Source organism: Artemia sp. Qi Xiang Cuo, chromosome 5 (assembly GCF_049724085.1).
Source record: "Artemia sp. Qi Xiang Cuo chromosome 5, ASM4972408v1, whole genome shotgun sequence".
Taxonomy (NCBI): Eukaryota; Metazoa; Arthropoda; class Branchiopoda; order Anostraca; family Artemiidae; genus Artemia; species Artemia sp. Qi Xiang Cuo.
This window is the reverse complement of record NC_142798.1, coordinates 16,715,226-16,737,772: the sequence shown is the minus strand read 5'-3', so window position 1 is coordinate 16,737,772 and position 22,547 is coordinate 16,715,226. Positions and strand designations below refer to the sequence as shown.

At 30.7% G+C, this 22,547-nt stretch overlaps 1 protein-coding gene across 1 annotated transcript; it reads right to left on the bottom strand.

Annotated features, from left to right (window-relative positions):
• Positions 1-1,105: 1,105 nt before the first annotated feature.
• On the bottom strand, positions 1,106-21,922 carry LOC148951871 (nicotinamide N-methyltransferase-like). The gene is made up of 2 exons (XM_089089091.1): positions 21,671-21,922; positions 1,106-1,346 (listed from the first exon to the last, which is right to left on the bottom strand). The coding sequence occupies exons 1-2, from the start codon at positions 21,920-21,922 to the stop codon at positions 1,149-1,151; spliced, it is 450 nt and encodes a 149-aa protein (XP_088945217.1). The 3' UTR covers positions 1,106-1,148.
• Between the last annotated feature and the right edge of the window lie 625 nt (positions 21,923-22,547).

The window sequence follows — 22,547 nt, the reverse complement described above, 5'->3', positions numbered from 1 at the left end:
CCAGAATTTTTCACAAAATCTTGGAATCTTATGCATATATATCACGGAAGATCAAAAGCAGAACTGGGTAGCGATGGCAAAAACAAAGTGAGAGAAAAATCTCAAGATGAAAAAAACAAACAGGATCACAGCCAGTAGAAGGAAAAGACACAGTAAAACGACGCTGACATTTCGCCTGTATAAAGCAAGGCGTCTTCAACGCTAAGAAACAAAGATAAAATCTAAAATATCCTAAAATTAAATAAAATCTAAAGACAAGAAGTACAAAAACCAATATTTATATACACAATTGTTGCTACTGTTATTGCTTCTGTGGTGTTCAATCACAATAGCACCAATTGTATAAATAGAAATTGGTTTTTGTACTTTTTGGTTATAGATTTTATTTAATTTTAAGTTATTTTAGATTTTATCTGTTTCTTAGCGTTAAAGACGCCTTGTTTTATACAGGCGAAATATCAGCGTCGTGTTATTTGTCTTTACCTTCTACTGGCCGTAGTCTAGTCTCTTTTCTTTATCTTCAGATTTTTCTCTCATTTTGTTTTTTCATAAATATTATATATTACCCCCAGAAAGTATATTATTATTATTTAGTATCTCGAGATACTTTTAATGTGAGTCTTGGAATATGGTTAAATTCTCAATGGCAACCTTGCAACCGATTATAGACAAGAAAGGGGCAAAGGGGCGAAAAGGGCACTGGAAGATATCTATGTATACCAGCTGTTTGTTAATGATAAACATAAAACAGAATTGAGGCTATAGTGTCGTGTCAAAATTGATATTGTGTAATATATCCTCTTGTAAATTACCATAGCCGAATGCTTTTATAATGCATTTTTTTTCATTATTGCTTTAAAAAATCAACTAGCCAGGGCTACCATTCTTTGGAATTTTTCACAAGATCTTGCAATATCAGTCCTAAGTGTGAGATTTTAGGATAGGTATATATATTGTACATTATCCTTAGAAAGCTTAGATTTATTATTTAATATACTGAGATTTTCTGGAAGTGAGTCTTGGAATATGCTCAAAATATCAGTGGCAGCCCTGCCACTGAAAAACTATTTTGGATAAGAAATAGGCGAAACGAGTAAGCTTCGAAAGATTTCCTTTTAATAAAAAAAGAATACTAGTAAATTGGTCTATTAAATCACTTCAGCCTGAACACAGAATATTCCTTCGTGATCTGCTTTCTTGTTGCTGTTGCAAATTCGTCCAGCCGACTTGAAGCTGCTTATCTTGAATCCTGCTTTGTTTATATATTCCCTAAGCTTTTCTTCATTTAATCGAATTGATGAGAATTCCTGGTCCTTTATCTTGTAGTATGAGTTATTCAGTGCTCCCTAGAGAAAACAAAATAGTTAAGCTGAGCCCTAGAGATAGGAGGTCCTTTGTATCTTTCTTATGCTTAAGCTTTCATAAACGCTTATGAGATACTTATCTTTTATTTTCTCCGTCATTGTGAATACATATTCATTCATATTCGTTTCAGGTTTTACTTATTTATAGTTTTGCAGCAACAATAGGAAATAAAGTAACAGAAAAGCAACAACAGCGATGTAAAAGATATTGTTAAAAAATCGAAAATATGCAAACATTTAATGTCTACCTTACGTTTTCTCTAAGAATTTGGTTAAGCTTGTTGGGAAGTTTTCTGCGGCTTCTGTGAAGCTACCGTAGCGAGGCTTGACCCCATATTAGTGAGTTTTTGTCGCTAAGGTACGAAAAGACGATGCCATCGCAGCGAGGCCTGCTGCAGGAACTTGTGCCGGGCAATACAAGCATATCTAGGCGTATTGATGTAGCAATACAAACAGGGACGCCACTTAGGAGGTGGGAGGATGAGTAAGGCTCTGTAAGGCGGCATTTTGCCCTCATAAAGTTTTCTGAAAGCGGAGGGAAAGGCTTACGACAAAAAATGTTCAACGTTCGGTAGGATAATATCTATCTTGGTTCTCGGCACATGGACTCCTATTCGAAAGACTTATCTACACTTAAATTTAGGCCAAACGAGGTAGGAGGGTAGAGGGGGAAAATGGTCAAGGTCAAAGTTTCATGCTCGGCTCTGCAGTCCGTATAAATTTGTGGCTTTTGATATGCGCAGTCGTAAAAAATAATAGAAACATTACGTGGACGCCGTTGCTACAAAAAAAAACCCTCGTCAAGGGGTTTTCGCCCTGTCGTTCCACTCAACCCACTCGAGTCTTTTGTACTTGCATGACCTTATTTTATTTGAATTTTCTGGAATTTGTATTTTACTACTTTTATTTATTTAACTATGACTACAACAATGCTCATGGGTCCTAATTGATTTACAAACATTTCAAGTTTGTAACTTCAAAGGCTAGATATGTGTATATTCAGAGAAAGAGAAACAGATTTGATTCTATCTAAACGGAAATATTTAGACTGAACCAAATAGTTGCTGTAATTTTGTAATTAAAACATATTATTATCAGGAGTCCATTAAAAAACTGGCTCAGCGTTCGTTTTTGATTCTCAGTAGCATTGCTTGAATATAATTATTTTGCTGCGAGCGCGAGGAAGTTCTTAAATCATCGTTATTTTGGAGTAACGAGCCAAATGTGACTTTCTAATTCCACTAATTTATTACTTCTTGCACGATTGTTACAAATTTACCCAATTCTTCAAATTAAATAAAAAAAAAAAAAAATTCAACCGAAAGTAAGGACCAACATTAAAACTTAAAACCAACAGAAATTATTTTGTATACGAAGGAGGCTGCCCTTTGCTCACCCCTAGCTTTTTACGCTAAAGTATTCAAGCTTTTTAAATTTATTCTCATTCAAATTCAACAACCCTTGTGTTTGCGCAGTCTTTCTTAAAATTGCGACACAAAGTAACACTTTAGCGTAAAGAATGACGCCCGAGGAAGGGGAACCCCCTCATATACACAATAATCTCTGATCTTATGTTCGTTTTAATCTTTAATGTTGCTCCTTACTTTCAATTTATAAAAATTGTGTGTTTTTATTTGATTTCTGACATTTTTTAAAATCATGCCAGGTAATCTCCCACACTTTGAAAGATTTTCCCTAGAAAACTCCCTTCCCCAGAGAGTTTTCTCCCCATGGAAAATTCTCCCAGAGGGAAATCCCTCCGCCCGCAAAAAAGATTCGTCTTTCTCCCAAATACAAATACTGTATGCGAACAATGGGCAAATCGTGTAACTTACAGCCCTTTCCCCAGGGACCATGAGGGGTGGGGGGTCATGTCAACCCCAAAGGTATAGTCATTTGATCGGATGTCTTTGGGGGAAACCCAGCGTGGGGGGGGGGCAATCCCTTTCGATTTTGTAATCTGATGGTGTGATTTTCACTAATGTCAATTGACTTTTTGGAGGAGTTTTCCTCTTTTTTGAACACCAGGCAAATTTTTCCAGGGGTATAGCCTTTGATGGGTAGCATCAAACGTAATTAATTTTACAGATTTGGAATCGGCATACAAACCCAATTCTTTTGGTGCATCTATTGTTTTTCAAAATGTCTTTTTATAGAGCTTCGGTTGCTATTGGGCCGAATCACTCCTTACTTACAGTTCGTTACCACGAAATGTTTCATTAGCTTCACAAAATTCAAATTGTTCTTTATTTTAAATTTAGCAATTCTACAATTCTATTCATAGCAAGACTACTTAAATATCGGAAGCGTCTGCTAGCTGACCTCCCAAATCGAGATTTGGTGGCCAAGATCTTCTGCAGGGTCCAGCTATATTGACCTCTTTATTAAGAAAAAAAAAAAAAAAAAAAAAAACCGGCAGTCCAACCAAAGCAGTTCAACCTAGCCTCTCCAAGGCTCTATTGTCAAAAAGTATTGTAGAAGACATGCGTATCCCCCCTGGGACGCACAGACTTCCTGAAGAGATAAACCAAACACCCTTAATTAGCAATCTTATGCAAAGACAACCATTTTAAACTAGTTATAATAAGAGAAACTGTATCAAATTGATTTTTATTGTCTATTTCCTTCCAACCGCAACCCAGCCCCCTTCCATTAATGCCTGAATTCAATTTTAGGCTACAAGCTGCTGAAACAATGATTTTCTTGTATTTCTCTTTCAAAATGGCATTATGAACCGAACTGTTGATGAGAACTAAGTACATAAAGAATGCAAACAAACAAAATTAGAAAACTGATTGTTTAACCCAGGGTAGGGGCATCGTTTGAAGGGGGGCAGATGCCCACCCCCAACAATTTGAAAAAAATATTATATTGTCAATGCCCCTTGAATATTTGGATTCGACCCTCTCTTGCCCCCCCCCCCATAAAAATGCTGGAGATTCGCCCCTGGCCCAGGGCTATAAGTGGGCTTTAGGAAGGGGGATAAACCAACGGTGATTGTAATGACAGTTACTCAGTTTGCTGGTCTCTTGGTGATCATTTCACTTCTTACCAGATAACCTTTCTAGTGGCCTACCAATTACGAAAAATGTAAATGCAACCTGAGTTTTATTGAATAAGTTTCTCTTGCGAATGAGGCTAAGCTTATGGGCAGGTAGTTTTTATGAGATTTAAATTTAGTAACCGTATACTAGCGTTTGTTTACAATGCCTTTATAGTCTCGCATTTGATTGCTCTTTCGCCATTTTGACCTGTTTTCATGCAGGGTGATATAGCAGATATAAAGATTTTTTTAATAGACATGAAATGTAACTGCATCAACAGCCTCTATGGACTAGCGACAGCGCTATATCGATCATATATGGAGTTACTAGCCCCCTGGACGCTGACCACAGAAGAAATGAAACGTATCAAAAGCGGTAATACCACAGTATAAGTATATACTAATAATTATATTTGAAAAGTATATTTTTTAAGGAGAAGTGGCACCAGACACAGCTTTTGGGGAATCCTTGTTCTAATGGCTGTTGCTTCCAAATCCATAAACAACACTATGATTCTAACCACTATTTGTAAAATACCAGTTTATCAAGTGCCAAAACATTGTATATATTGATTCTTATCAGTGATTAATTTTTTCAACCAATTGGAATCATGTACTAAGAACCATTATATAATTCAGATTGGTAGAAAAGTGAATCTTAACCTTAGAGTACCTTAAATCACACTTGCCAGCAATAAGGACAAATCCTATAGACAACAGTCAATAATGATGGTGTCTAAGCTTATTGGATCCATCCCAAATTGTGTACCATGACTTGCTACACCAATCTCTCTCAACAGCTGACTTAAGGCATCAGTAATAGTAGACTTATGCAAGGAGACTTAATATATACTGGGTAAAACTATGAGAGTACTTTATTAAATGCCCTCTTGTAGGCTAGTCATGTTGTTTAACTGTTGACTTGTCTTTACGGTATTTTGCTGTTCTTCTATTTTCTATTTCTACTGTATCAGTTATGTGGTTTTGCGCATTATGATGGGTAATAAAAATACAAATATATTTTAATAAATTAGATAGGGATTTTCTGAAAAGAACGAAGCAAGAATTATGTTGTTAATGTATTTAGTTTTGTTGTTATTATTCATTTAGTGCCCGTCAAAAAAAAGTACATAGACGGAGTAATCACTAAAGTAACAAAAAGACATAGAAAAAAAAAAGAAAAAAAACACACACATATCGAAAATCCAAATATATAAAAAAAAATTCATTACATGCATTATATTAATACAAGCAAACTATTGTGAAAAAATTAATAACCATTGATGATGAAACTTACATTGAAAACGGGATTGAGGTTTATTAATTCTAATGTTAGGGTCGGCTACCTTATACAAATGAATAATTTTACGGTTTCTTGTCCAAGGGGGCAAACGTAAAAGATATTTAACAAACCTGAAGAAAATTGATCCTAGGTGCTTTTTATCTGTAAACGTACAGAATTTCCAGAGAGGAGCAATGTAAAGCAGATATGGAAGGGTCGTGGCGTTGTAAATGGATGCTAGAAGGTAACGGTTGAAACGTAGTTTGGTTTTTACGATTCCAGCGTAAGAAATGCTAATTTTACGCTCAACTTCAGAAATCAGCGTACGACGGGTGGGACCGATAGATGTGCCAATTGGAAGGCCCAGGTACGTAATATGATCTGCGCGTTTAACGAGAAAACCGTCCAGATTTAGAAGAGAATTAAATGAATTTCGCCAATTGAAAAGGACAACTTCAGTTTTCTCAGGATTAGAAGACAGCCTGATTTTGAATATTCATCTTTGAGGATTTTGAAATTTAGTTCAATGCGCTGGATTGTTCGGCTGAGATTCAAGATGTCATCAGCATAACAAATAAGAGACATATCGATTCTCCCAAGAATGCATGAAGGAAGACACTTTGCCTGAGCATCCAGGACACTATTATTGGACAGAGTTGGAGAAGTGATAGCTGTCTAGACCCTGTCTAGTCCTTTCCTGAACAAGGATAGGGTACTGAGGAATCACAAGCATATTCGAGGGATTCGAAGAGTTTGGCTTCACACGAGAATTAATGCAATTATATTGGGATTGATGAAGAGCCGATTGCAGGGGAAAACGTGATGGGAGTTTTAAACGCACTCTAAGATTCCTATATAAATCCCTGAGAACAAGGACAACTGATGGGTTTACGCCTTGCCTTGCCATATGAAGAAGCATGGACGAATGAATTAAGGCATCGAACGCAAGTTTAACGTCATGTCTGGCGAGCATCATACTTTCTCCCGAAGATACAGTGTCGGCGAGGGAAGTAAAAACTGCTGTAAGAGCATGAGAACAGCCACGATTAGCCTGAAAACCGAACTGATATGGGGGAACGTAACATTTCTGTTTTAACTCACCAGGAAAAAGAAGCTGGAAAAGTTTGCATAGCGTAGAGAAGACGGTGATGGGACGGAAAGAGGAACATTGCAGCTCAGTTTTTCCTTTTTTGGGAATCGGAGTCAGATCACCAATGCAGAACGAGGAAGGAACAATACCTGCAACAAATATGATTTGCGTGAGAAGGCAGAGGTGACGCACCAATACATAACTTCCGTTAATTATGTGTAGAGTGCTCACCTTATCTATACCACAAGACGCTTTCTTTTTGAGTTGGTATATGGCTTTTAAGACAGCGTCACAAGTAACAACAAAATTAAGGTCAGGAGATTCATCAATAAAGTTGTAAAGCTCGTCACGAAATTGTAACTCTAAAAAAGGATCAAGCTGAGAAGATTCATTTGAAAAATGGGATATCGATTCGGACAAAGGAATGTCATTTGGGTCTGGCAAATTGGAGGAGATAGTACGAGGTAATAGCTTCCATAGTAGATCAGGAGAATTCTTGACCTTCTCGGAATAAAGTGTTTGTGTTTTAGATCGATGAAAAGGAAGTTACCTAGCAAAACATTTTTTTTTGACACTTTTCTCAGTTCCTTGCCTATTTCTTGACAATCTCATAGGCAATCTCTCCATAATTTGTACCAAAACTTAGCACGGTCACAAACTTCAGATAGCACTAGATTTCCTGACTACCCAGGAACTTGGGTGCCAACACGGATTTTTTTCAGAGGAACTGCTCTTTTTTGGCACACAAAAGTGCATGGCAGATTTCTGCGGAGTAGATGTCAAGAGTTAATTAACTTCATTAATATCTTTATCGGAAGACTTTTTCAGAAGATGAAATGGAACCCGGATCTTGTTTAAGATGCTATCTGAAGTTTCCATGAACTGAGATGTGTCAATAATTTTCCAATCGCGACAAGAATACCACTAATGCCGGTGAACAATATCAGCCTACATCACAAGAATCTGGAATTTTCTCACAGGCTTTTAGCTTATCTTTTGCCAATTTCTCACCCGTGTTTCGTTTTTAATTTGGCAACGCTTTTCTTCCTTAAAAAATTTAATAATTAACAATCTGTTGATTCCCAAAAACAACTACACTTTCAAAAGGAAGTTGTTTGTTTTCAGAGGCTTTTAGCTTATCTGCCGCCGATTTTTTACCCGTGTTTCTTTTTTAATTTTGCAACGCTTTTCATCCATAAAAATTTAATAATTAAAAATATGTTGATTACCAAAGACAACTACACCTTCAAAGGAAATTACTTGTTTCCAGAAGCTTTTAGCTTATCTTTTGCCAATTTTTCACCCGTGTTTCTTTTTTCTTTTTTAATTTGGCACCTGATGCCATCAAAAACTGCATAGCCACATTTGGAGGCCTTTTTCATAAAAAATTGAATTTTTAATTTTTTTTAATTATTCAGGATATATGTTTCTGCGTAACCAGTTTAAAGAATGAGGTTTCTATTTCACTGTATAATTAAATATTAATTTAAATTTTAAAAGTAAAATTAAATATAAATTTTATATTTTAAACAAATTTATGTATTGATTATGTAGTAATTAGAGAAAAATTAAAAATGAGACACATAGGAAGGAGCTAAAAATAATGAAAATGTCCGAGAAACGATATTAGTACAGTTGGATGTTGCATTTAAAAAAATATGCTAACAGTGAAAAGATAAGTAGAAATAAGAGAAAGTATAAAGAAAAAGGGAAGTTAGTAGTAAGCATGTATAAGGTTCCAACTATACAAGTAAACCTACAGGGCTGGGGCATGAATAAACAGTGCAGTTTCAACGATACATGGCTTACCACGGTCATCCATCTATTAGCACTAGTGATATATGCCATAGCAGACGGGTTTCTGGGCCAACACCCATTTTCTAGGCCAATCAGAGATGTATAAGGTATTAACCAAGAATATGTGCATAGTTTCAGAGGCTCATGCCCTACATATCTATATATTTCTATATATATATATATATCTATATATATATCTATATATTTCACAGCTATAGGCCTTGTCAGACGCGTTTTTCATGGTTCAATACTCAAAGTTAAACTGCTTCATATTACGTGTTCAAAGATGATCTCTTTTGTAAAATACTGATTTCACCTGGAGGGTACATAAACATGTTTTTTCAGTATAAATAAAGATGTAATTACTCTTTCTGGATCAGTTGAAAAAAACAAATTGAAATAAGACTTTTATTGTTAAATTTATTCATTTTCAATGGAGAACTCTAAAAGAATCTTGATGGTAAGTAAATATATATATTATTCTTGAATTATCATAAAAAAACAGAGCCTTTTCGTATAGTTAAATTTAACTATCTCATCAAATTAATTTTCTGATTAAAAATGGTTTAATAACCACTGCTTAATTCAAGTGCTTTGTGCCAGCTGTTCAGGTATTTTGACTAGCGGGGTAAAAAAAAGAAAACAAAACATAATCAGAGAGTGCCTTAACTTTGATGCATGACTTTAGGTACTTATTTAGTAGGCGGTAAACATGTGACTAGAACTATATGGGGCATATTCTTACTCATGGTTCTAGTAATACATAACCTGATGATACATTTAATTCCCTCGTTCTGGTATTAGTATTCAAATGAATACAAAGGGGAAAAGAAAAGCCACCTGCTGCACTAATGTAATAAATCATATCATATCTACGAGCCAGAACTGTTACCGTTGTAAACACAATGTGAGAATAGACACTGAAATAACGAGAAAAATAAAAAGGGTATTGGCACAAAATATCATCAATGAATATAAAGATGAATTGATCGAAAATGAAGAGCAAGCGAACGTTATTGCTACTAATGATCGTATAGTCAATGAGTCCAATAGTATCAAAGATGGAATGCGGATTGAGTGAGTAATTGACACCCCAGTAAAAATTGCGTATGACCCATAATTATTTAATAATAATTCTACTGGTTATGAACTAAGAGAAAAAAATAACTATAGGATTAAGAAAGAGTATGATGAATCATTTAATGGGACCGATTTAAAATGTCCAAAAATGTTCAATGCTGTTAATAATGTACAATAATGTATGAAACATATTTTTTATATTAATATTCTACAGGTCATTATTTCATTAAAAATATATAATACATTACGATGTTACATGATCTTTATTTTTAGAGTATGGTAGAATGTCAACGTTCTGAATATCTATTAAAAAAAAGTCAGAAATGTAAGAAAGAGAATTTTCAGAGATAAAGATGCTACTAGCAGGCTCATAGGGGATATATTAGAAAATGAAATACTTTAACAGAACCTTTACCAAAGTCCGAGAGAGATGAGATGAATTTTTTTCTCAAAAATCTTCACAGACAAGCAAACACCCGTCCTAACATACTGGCAGAGAGAATTTTATTTTTCAGAAACAGGAACATCCACGTTTAAAATACATCTGTTTCTATTGATAATATTTGATTTTTTAATGTAGTTGGGTTTAAGTTTTCAGAAATAAGAACATCCGCGTTTAATATACATCTGGTTTTAATAATAATATTTAATTTTTTAATAAAGTTGGGTTATAGGTTTCGGAAATAGGAACATCCGCCTTAAAAATATATCTGATTTTATAAAGAATATTTGATTTTTAATAAAGCGGGGTTTTAGTTTCTAGATATAAGAACATCAACATTTTAAATACATCTGATTTTATTAATAATATTTAATTTTTTAATAAAGTTGGGGTTTAGTTTTCAGAAATGAAGAAATCACGTTTAAAATACATCTGATTTTATTATTAATATTTGATATTTTTTAAAATAAAGTTTCTTTTTTGGTTTTCGGAAATAGGAACATCCACGTTTAAAATACATCCGATTTTATTAGTAATAAAAGTTGGGTTATAGTTTTCAGAAATAAGGACATTTGCATTAAAAATACATCTGATTTTATTAATAATATTTTATTTTTCAAAGAACTTGGGTTTTAGTTCTCAGAAATAAGAACATCAACGTTTAAAATACATCTGATTTTATTAATAATATTTAATTTTTCTTAATTAAGTTGGGTTCTAGTTTTCAAAAATAGGAACATCCACGTTTAAAATATATCTGATTTTATTAATAATATTTGATGTTTCAAAAAAATGGTTTTAGTTCTCAGAAATAAGAACATTCAAGTTTAAAATACACCTGATTTTAATAATAATATTCTTTTTAATAAAGTTGGGTTTTAGTTTTTGGAAATAAAAACATCCACGTTTAAAATACATATGATTTTATTAATAATATACGATTTTCTAATAAAGTTGGCTTTTAGTTTTCAGAAATAAAAACATCCACGCTTAAAATACATATGATTTTATTAATAATATTTTATTTTTCTTAATTAAGTTGGGTTACAGTTTTCATAAATAGGAACATCTACGTTTAAAATAAATCTGATTTTATTGATAATATTTGATTTTTCAAAAAAGTTGGGGTTTAGTTCTCAGAAATAAGAACATTCACGTTTAAAATCCACCTGATTTTAATAATAATATTTTTTCTAATAAAGTTGGGATTTAGTTTTCGGAAATAAAAACATCCACGTCTAAAATACATCTGATTTTATTAATAATATATGATTTTCTAATAAAGTTGGGTTTTAGTTTTCAGATATAGAAAGATCTACGTTTAAAACACATATGATTTTATTAATAACATTAAGTTGGGTTACAGTTTTCATAAATAGGAACATCTACGTTTAAAATAAATCTGATTTTATTGATAATATTTGATTTTTCAAAAAAGTTGGGGTTTAGTTCTCAGAAATAAGAACATTCACGTTTAAAATCCACCTGATTTTAATAATAATATTTTTTCTAATAAAGTTGGGTTTTAGTTTTCGGAAATAAAAACATCCGCGTTTAAAATACATGATTTTATTAATAATATATGATTTTCTAATAAAGTTGGGTTTTAGTTTTCAGATATAGAAATATCCACGTTTAAAACACATATGATTTTATTAATAACATTAATTTTTTTAAAATAAAGTTGGGTTTTATTTTTCAGAAACTAGAACATCTGCGTTTATAATTCATCGAATTGTATTAATAATATTTGATTTTCTGTGGTTTTATTAATAATATTTGATTTTTGAATAAAGTTGGGTTTTAGTTTTAAGAAATAAGAACATCTGCGTTTAAATAAATCTGATTTTATCAATAATATTTGATCTTTTTTAATAAAGTTCAGAAATAAGAACAGCCACGTTTAAAGTACAGCTGATTTTATTAATAATATTTTATTTTTGAATAAATTGGGGTTTTAGTTTTCAGAAATAAGAACATCCACGTCTAAATACATCTGATTTTATCAATAATAAGTTATTTTTTTTCATAAAGTTGGATTTTAGTTTTCACATATAAGAAAATCCACGTTTAAAATACACCTGATTTTAATAATAATATTTGTTTTTTTTAATAAAGTTGGGTTTTAGTTTTCGGAAATAAGAACATCCACGAATAAAATACATCTTATTTTATTAATAATATTTGATTTTTGAATTAAGTTGGGTTTTAGTTTTCAGAAATTAGAACATGCACGTTTAAAATACATCTGATTTTATTAATAGTTTTTTTTAATTTTGAATAAAGTTGGGTTTTATTTTTCAGAAGTAAGAACATCCACGTTTAAAACACATCGGATTTTAGTAATAATAATTGATTTTCTGTGATTTCATTAATAATATTTGATTTTTGGATCAAGTTGGATTTTAGTTTTCAGAAATAAGAACATCCACGTTTAAAATACATCTGATTTTATTAATAATATTTGATATTTTAATAAAGTTGGGTCTTAGTTTTCGGAAATAAGAACGCCCACGTTTAAAATACAGGTGATCTTTATTAATGATATTTGATTCTTTAATAAAGTTAGGTTTTAGCTGTCTTATTAATAAAATCATTTAAGAAATTAGGTTTTAGCTGTCTTATTAATACAATTTTATTAATAAAATCATATATATTTTAAACGTGGGTGTTTTTATTTCTGAAAACTAAAACCCAAATTTGTTAAAAAATCATATATTATGACTAAAATCACATGTATTTTAAAAGTGGACGTTCTTATTTCTGAAAACTAAAACCCAACTTTATTAAAAAATCAAATATTATTAATAAAATCAAATGTGTTTTAAACGTGGATGTTCTTATTTTTGAAAACTATAAACCAACTTTATTTTTTAAAATATTATTAATAAAATCACATGTATTTTAAACGTGGACGTTCTTTTTTCTGAAAACTTAAATCCAATTTTATTTAAAAAAATCAAATATTATTAATAAATCAGATGTATTTTAAACGTGGATGTTCTTATTTGTGAAAACTAAAACCCAACTTTATTAAAAAATCAAATATTATTAATAAAATCAGATGTATTTTAAATGTGAATATCCTTATCTCTGAAAACTAAAACCCAACTTTATTTAAAAAAAAATCGAATATTATTCATAAAAATAACATGTATTTTATACGTGGATGTTCTTATTCCCAAAAACTAAAACCCAACTATATTAAAAAATCAAATAAACAGCTAAAACCCAACTTTATTAAAAGTTCAAATATTATTAATAAAAATAATATTTATTTTAAGCGTGGATGTTCTCATTTCTGATAACTGAAACCCAACTTTATTATAACAAACAAACAAAATATTATTAATAAAACCAGATGTATTTAAAACGTGGATGCTCGCATTTCTGAAAACTAAAACTCATCTTTATTAAAAAATCAAATATTATTCATAAAATCAGATGTATTTTAAACTTGGGCGTTCTTTTTTCTGAAAACCAAAACCCGACTTTATTAAAAAAAACATATAATATTCTTATTCATAAAATCAGATGTATTTTAAACGTGGTTGTTCTTATTTCTAAAAACTAAATACCAACTTTATTTTTTTTAAATTATTAAAAAAAAAAATTTATTTCGAATATTATTCATAAAAATAACATGTATTTTATACGCGGATGTTCTTATTTCCAAAAACTAAAACCCAACTATATTAAACAATCAAATAAACAGCTAAAACCCAACTTTATTAAAAGATAAAATATTATTAATAAAATCAGATTTATTTTAAATGTGGATGTTCGTATTTCTGAAAACTAAAACCCAACTTTATTAAAAAAATCAAATATTATTAATAAAATCAGATATACTTTAAATGTGGGTAATCGTATTTCTGAAAACTAAAACCAACTTTATTTAAAAATCAAATATTATCAATAAAAATAACAAGTATTTTAAACTTGGGTGTTCTTACTTCCGAAAAATAAAACCTAACTTTATTGAAAAAATCAAATAGACAGCTAAAACCTAACTTTATTAAAGAATAAAATATTATTAATAAAGATCACATGTATTTTAAACGTGGGCGTTCTTATTTCCGAAAACTAAGACCCAACTTTATTAAAATATCAAATATTATTAATAAAATAAGATGTATTTTAAACGTGGATGTTCTTATTTCTGAAAACTATAACCCAACTTTATTCAAAAATCAAATATTATTATAAGATCACAGAAGATCAAACATTATTAATACAATCAGATGTATTTTAAACGCGGATGTTATTATTTCTGAAAAATAAAACCCAACTTTATTTAAAAAAATTATTAATAAAATCAGATGTATTTTAAACGTGGATGTTCTTATTTCTGAAAACTAAAACCCAACTTTATTAGAAAATCAAATATTATTAATAAAATAAGATGTATTTTATTCGTGGATGTTCTTATTTCCGAAAACTAAAACCCAACTTTATTAAAAAAACAAATATTATTATTAAAATCAGGTGTATTTTAAACGTGGTAGTTCTTATTTGTGAAAACTAAAACCCAACTTTATTAAAAAAATTTAAATATTATTGATAAAATCAGATGTATTTAAACGTGGATGTTCTTATTTCTGAAAAATCCAAGCCCACCTTATTAAAAAATCAAATATCATTAATAAAATCAGGCGCAATTTAAATGTGGATGTTCTTATTTCTGAAAACTAAAACCCGACTTTATTAAAAAAAATCAAATATTATTGATAAAATCAGATGTATTCAAACGTTGATGTTCTTATTTTTGAAAACTTAAACCCAACTTTATTCAAAAATCAAATATTATTAATAAAATTACAGAAAGTCAAATATTATTAATACAATCAGATGTATTTTAAATTCGGATGTTCTCATTTCTGAAAAATAAAATCCAACTTTTTAAAAAAAATAAATATTATTAATAAAATAAGATGTATTTTAAACGTGGATGTTCCTATTTCTGAAAACTAAAACCCAACTTTATTGGAAAATCATATACTATTAATAAAATCAGATGAATTTTTGACGTGGATGTTCTTATCTCCGAAAACTAAAAACCAAATTTATTTTTAAAAAATATTATTATTAAAATCAGGTGTATTTCAAACGTGGGTGTTCTTATTTCTGAGAACTGAAACCCAACTTCTTTAAAAAATCAAATATTATTAATAAAATCAGATATATTTTAAACGTGGATGTTCCTATTTTTGGAAACTGAAACCCAACTTTATTAAGAAAAATCAAATATTATTAATAAAATCATATGTATTTTAAACATGGATGTGTTTTTTCTGAAAACTAAGGCCCAACTTTATTTTGAAAAACATTAAGTAGTGTTATTACAATCATATTTATTTGAAGCAGGGGTGTTCTTATTTCTTAAAACTAAAATCAATCTTCCTTGAAACAACAAACATAATTAATTAATTTGAATGTGTCTTAAATGCTAATTTCGTTATTCCTTAAAACTATAGTCCAACTTTTTTTTACCTGATGTATTTTTAACGTGGATATTCCTATTTCCGAAAACTAAAACCGAAACTTTATTAAAAAAATCAAATATTAATAACAAAATCGGATGTATTTTAAACGTGGATGTTCCTATTTCCGAAAACTAAAATCCAACTTTTTAAAAAAATAAATATTATTAATAAAATAAGATGTATTTTAAACGTGGATGTTCCTATTTCTGAAGACTAAAACCCAACTTTATTGGAAAATCATATATTATTAATAAAATCAGAAGAATTTATGACGTGGATGTTCTTATTTCCGAAAAATAAAACCCAAATTTATTATAAAAAAAATATTATTATTAAATTCAGGTGTATTTCAAACGTGGGTGTTCTTATTTCTGAGAACTGAAACCCAACTTCTTTGAAAAATCAAATGTTATTAATAAAATTCAATTCAATTCAATTCAATTTATTCGAATGGAAATGTATCACTATTTTTGATAACACTAAAAACCCAACTTTATTAAGAAAAATCAAATATTATTAATAAAATCATATGTATTTTAAACATGGATGTGTTTTTTCTGAAAACTAAGACCCAACTTTATTTTGAAAAAAATTAAATACTATTAATAAAATCATACATATTTTAAACATGGATGTTCTTATTTCTGAGAACTAAAACCCAACTTCTTTGAAAAATCAAATATTATTAATAAAATCAGATGTATTTTTAATGTGAATGTCCTTATTCCTGAAAACTATAACCAAACATTTTTTTACCAGATGAATTTTTAACGAGGATTTCTATTTACGAAAACTAAAACCGAAACTTTATTTTTTTAAAAATATCAAATATTAATAACAAAATCGGATGTATTTTAAACGTGGATGTTCCTATTTCTGAAAACTAAAATCCAACTTTTTACAAAAATAAATATTATTAATAAAATCAGATGTATTTTAAACGTGGATGTTCCTATTTCTGAAGACTAAAACCCAACTTTATTGGAAAATCATATATTATTAATAAAATCAGATGAATTTTTGACGTGGATGTTCTTATTTCCGAAAAATAAAACCCAAATTTATTAAAAAAAAAATATTATTATTAAAATCAGGTGTATTTCAAACGTGGGTGTTCTTATTTCTGAGAACTGAAACCCAACTTCTTTGAAAAATTAAATATTATTAATAAAACCAGATTTATTTTAAACGTGGATGTTCCTATTTATGAAAACTAAAACCAAACTTTATTAAGAAAAATCAAATATTATTAAGAAATTCATATGTATTTTAAACGTGGATGTGTTTATTTCTGAAAACTAAGACCCAACTTTATTTTGAAAAAAATTAAATATTATTAATAAAATCATATATATTTTAAACATGGATGTTCTTATTTCTGAGAACTAAAACCCAACTTCTTTGAAAAATCAAATATTATTAATAAAATCAGATGTATTTTTAATGTGAATGTCCTTATTCCTGGAAACTATTACCAAACTTTTTTTTACCAGATGAATTTTTAACGAGGATTTCTATTTACGAAAACTAAAACCGAAACTTTATTTTTAAAAAAATATCAAATATTAATAACAAAATCGGATGTATTTTAAACGTGGATGTTCCTATTTCTGAAAACTAAAATCCAACTTTTTTAAAAAAATAAATAAAATTAATAAAATCAGATGTATTTTAAACGTGGATGTTACTATTTCTGAAGACTAAAACCCAACTTTATTGGAAAATCATATGTTATTAATAAAATCAGATGAATTTTTGACGTGGATGTTCTTATTTCCGAAAAATAAAACCCAAATTTATTATAAAAAAAATATTATTATTAAAATCAGGTGTATTTCAAACGTGGATGTTCTTATTTCTGAGAACTAAAACTCGACTTTTTTGAAAAATTAAATATTATTAATTAAACCAGATATATTTTAGGCGTGGATGATCCTATTTACGAAAACTAAAACCCAAATTTATTCAGAAAAATCAAATACTATTAATTGATTCAGATTTATTTTAAACGTGGATGTTTTTATTTCTGAAAACTAAAACCCAACTTTATTTTGAAAAAAATTAAGTAGTATTAATAAAATCAGATGTATTTTAAACGTGGATGTTCTTATTTCTGAGAACTAAAACCCAACTTCTTTGAAAAATCAGATATCAAGGAGGCACACTTGTGCCTCTATAAAGAGGCGACCCACCATAATGTTAAGCGATTTCAGGTCCTAGAGGTCGCAGAGAGACGGCGGTAATCACATTTTGTAGCCCAAGCTTGAACTAAGAAACTTGCAAAATTTCATCCTCCTCCGACTTTATCTTCATGGGGTAAACTGGGCCGGAAGTTTCGACCCTCCCACCACAGCCCCCCTTTAACGTTGTCCGATTGGGCTGAAATTTAGAGGTTAAGCTTTTCTAGCGCCCGGGAGCTTATCCTCGAAATTTCAGCTGAATCCGATCACTCCTTCCCTGTTTTCAAAAAACCAAATATAGCCACTTAAAATTCATCATTTCTTTTTTCTCTTATCCACGCCTACAGGCCACAGTTGGCAAATGATCCGAGTGAATGAGGACTCATTCGAAGCTGAATTCGACATGTTAGGGCCTTTTGATATTTTCAGACCGAAAAAATTATCCCCCGAATTTACATTTACGAAAAACCTCGTTTTCCTATAAGAACCCGCTATAACCGGGCTCTTATGGTTTTCCTATAAGAGCCCGTGAAAACGCGGGCTCGTTTTCCTATAAGAGCCCGCAAGCTGTCAAATCAGCTAACAGTTAGTCAAGCAATAATAAGTAATAAACTGTACAAAAACGTGCAGAAATTATTTGAAAAAAACTACGTTTTCTAAAGAGTTAAAGAGGCTGAGTTACAAGGTCGAACCTTAAAACGTACAGGGATTAGGAGGCACAGTTGGGGGGCTGCCGCCCCCCAAATCCCCCGCTTTCGCAGCCTTTAAATAAATAAAAAATTTCTTTAAACTGAAAGTAAGGAGCGACATTAAATCTTAAAACGAACAGAAATTATTCCGTATATGAAAGGGGCTGTGCCCTCCTCAACGCCTCGCTCTTTACGCTAAAGTTTGACTTTCTCACAACTCTTTTTTTTAAACAATAAAAACTTTAGCGTAAAGAGCGAGGCGTTGAGGAGGGCACAGCCCCTTTCATATACGGAATAATTTCTGTTCGTTTTAAGATTTAATGTCGCTCCTTACTTTCAGTTTAAAGAAATTTTTTTTTATTTAAAGGCTGCGAAAGCGGGGGTTTGGGGGCGGCAGCCCCCCAACTGTGCCTCCTAATCCCTGTACGTTTTAAGGTTCGACCTTGTAACTCAGCCTCTTTAACTCTTTAGAAAACGTAGTTTTTTTCAAATAATTATTAATAAAATCAGATATATTTTTAATGCGAATGTCCTTATTCCTGAAAACTATAACCAAACTTTTTTTACCAGATGAATTTTTAACGAGGATTTCTATTCACGAAAACTAAAACCGAAACTTTGTTAAAAAAAATATCAAATATTAATAACAAAATCGGATGTATTTTTAACGTGGATGTTCCTATTTCCGAAAACCAGAACCGAAACTTTATTAAAAAATATCAAATATTAATAATAAAATCGGACATATTTTAAACGTGGATGTTCTTATTTCTGAAAACTAAAACCCAACTTTATTAAAAAATTAAATATTATTAATAAAATCAGATCTATTTAAAACGTTGATCTTCTTATTTCTGGAAACTAGAACCCCACTTTATTAAAAACCAAATATTAATAATAAAATCAGATATTTTTTTAAGGCGGATGTTCCTATTTCCGAAAACTAAAACCCAACTTTATTAAAAAATTAAATATTATCAATACAATCAGATGTATTTTAAACGTGGATGTTCTTATTTCTGAAAACTAAAACCCAATTTTATTAAAAAATCAAATATTATTAATAGAATCAGATTTATTTTAAACGTGGATGTGCCTGGTTCTGAAAACTAAAATGCTCTCTGCCTGTATGTCAGGACGGGTGTTTGCTTGTCTGCGAAGATTTTTGAGAAAAAAATCCTGCTCATCTCTCTCGGACTTTGGTAAAGGTTCTGTTAAAGTATCTCATTTTATAATATATTTCCTATGAGGCTGCTAGCAGTATCTTTATCTCTGAAAATTCCCTTTCTTACATCTCTGACTTTTTTAATAGATATTCTAAACGTCTGACATTCTAGCATACTCTAAAAATAAAGATCATGTAACAGCGTAATGTATAATATATTTTTAATGAAATAATGACATGTATTTTTACTATAAAAAATATATTTCATACATTATTATACATTATTAACAACATTGAACAACTTTGGACATTTATAATCTGTTCCATGAAATAATTTATCATGTTCTCTCTTGATACTATAGTTATTCTCTTCTCTTAGTTCATAACCAGTAGAATAATCATTCACTCATCTTGAGTCATATGCAATTTTTACTGGGGTGTCACCTACAGGTTCAATCTGCATTTTATCTTTGGTACTATTGGTTTCATTGGCTATATGATCCATAGCAGTAATAACATTCACTTATGCCTCATTGTCCATCAATTCATCTTTATATTCATTGATAATATTGTGTGCCAATGCACTTTTTATTTTGCTAGCTATTTCACTGTCTATTCTCACATTGTGTTTACACAGGTAACAGTTCCTGCACGTAGACAGGATATGATTTACTACATTAGTGCAGCAGTTGGCTTTTCTTTTCTCCTTTGCATTCATTTGAATACTAATACCAGAACGAGGGGAATAAGATATATCAGTAGGTAATATACTACTAGAACCATGAGCAAGAAGATGCCCCATCAATACATTTCTAGTTATATGTTTACCGCCTGCTAGATAAGTACCTAAAGTCATGTATCAAAGTTAAGGCACTATCTGGTTATGGTTTTTTTTACCCCACTAGTCAAAATACCTGAACAGGTGGCACAAAGCACAGGAATTATGCAGTGGTCATTAAACCATTGTTAATCCATTGTTAACCATTGTTAAAAGGTGGCACAAAGCACAGGAATTATGCAGTGGTCATTAAACCATTGTTAATCAGAAAATGAATATGATGAGATAGTTAAATGTAACTCTACGAAAAGACCCTTTATGATAATTCAAGAATAATATATATATTTACTTCCCATCAAGATTCTTTTTGAGTTCTCCATTGAAAATAAATAAATTTAACAATAAAAGGCTTATTTCAAGTTGTTTTTTTCAACTGATTCAGAAAGAGTAATTATATCTTTATTTATACTGAAAAAACATGATTATATGCCCTCCAGGTGAAACCAGTATTTTACAAAGAGACCATCTTTGAATACGTAATATGATGCAGTTTAATTTTGACTATTGAACAAGGAAAAACGTGTCTGACAAGGCCTATAGTTGTGAAATATATAGATACCCATGGTAAGACATGAACCCGTGAAACTATACACATGTTCTTGGGTAATTCCTTATCATCTCTGATTGGCCCAGAAAATGGGTGTTGGGCCAGAAACCCGTCTGCTAAGGCATATACCACTAATGCTAATAGATGAATGACCGTGGTAAGCCGTGTATTGTTGAAACTGCACTGTATATTCATGCCTCAGGCTTGTAGGTTTCCTTGTATAGTTGAAACCTTATACATGCTTACTAATGAAGTTAAAGATCCGTTTCAAAAATCAAAGGGAAAAAATCAAAAAATAGCGTTTAAATTTTTTTTTAGCTAGTTTGGAAATCTATTAGTTAGAAGGAAACAGGAACTGGCGAACTACATTCCCAAATCAACAGAAAGTGAATATTTTGTAAATTATTTGTCTGAAAAATAACCTTTATTCTTAGTGAAAAACTCAAGGATTTTACACCCTTCATAGGAGGTTTTCAATTCCCTCTTCCAATTGAGGCTAGGCTTACCTGTAAAATAATTGGCGAACTACATTCCCAAATCAAAAGAAAGTGGATATTTTGTAAATTATTTGTCTGAAAAATAACCTTTATTCTTAGTGAAAATTCAAGGATTTTACACCCTTCATACGAGGTTTTCAATTCCCTCTTCCAATTGAGGCTAGGCTTACCTGTAATATAATTGTCCCATTCGGTTTCAACAGATTTTTCAAGTTCATAAGGGCTGCTACATAGTCTTCTTCATTCTTAGATATGAATTCAAGGCATAGTGTAGATATAAGGATGTCAAATTTTAAACCAATATCAGGGACAGGATCGGTTTTAAACACATTACAGTGACCTATATATTTGACGCTTTTGAAAAGTCGATTTTCTACATCACCACATGAACTAAAAATAGATGTAAAAATCAACTGAGCCATTGTACATCAGTTTATACAACTTTATCCAACAGCAAGTGAATCGACCTATTTCAATGAAGCGTTTAAATAAATTTATGTATAAACTGTTTATTTTATACGAACTACGTGACTCTTTATTAACGAATGCACCACTTTACGATATTCTGATCATGGGTGCCCATAAGCTGGATTTCGGGGGGGGGGGGCTTACCTGGTCTAATCAGAACTTTCAATGCTGTATAATAGAAATCTCAAAACTAAAATATAAAATACAAGGCAGCATCATTCAGCCAGGGGGAGGGGTGGGGTGGGCGGGAGCCCTCCTCTGCCCCCCCCATATGGGCGCCCATGAATCTGATACCGGGTTGAATAGTTACATTTTTCTATTATTTTAAATTGATTAGCTATTTCATAATTTTCTATCGATAGAAAGTTGGCCCTCTTTGGAGCAAAAATGACAGGAAAATGCAGGGCAAATTTTTACTTGTTTTGGGACAATATTTTTGGCAACTTAAGGACACTAGAACTTTTTATTTCCACTCACATGGTCTATCTCACGACTTTTTAAGGCTACTGGGTCTATACAATCATCCCTGGGTAAAAACAAAAAGTAAAAATACGTCCATGACCTTCCTTTTTTTTAAAT

Bases quoted from the DNA above. Each gene is read 5' to 3' on its own strand.
- LOC148951871 (XM_089089091.1), bottom strand. From the start codon at position 21,922: ATGGCTCAGTTGATTTTTACATCTATTTTTAGTTCATGTGGTGATGTA. The intron at 1,347-21,670 runs GTAAGCCTAGCC...TGTTTTCTCTAG, and splicing joins ATGGGACAATTATATTACAG to GGAGCACTGAATAACTCATA.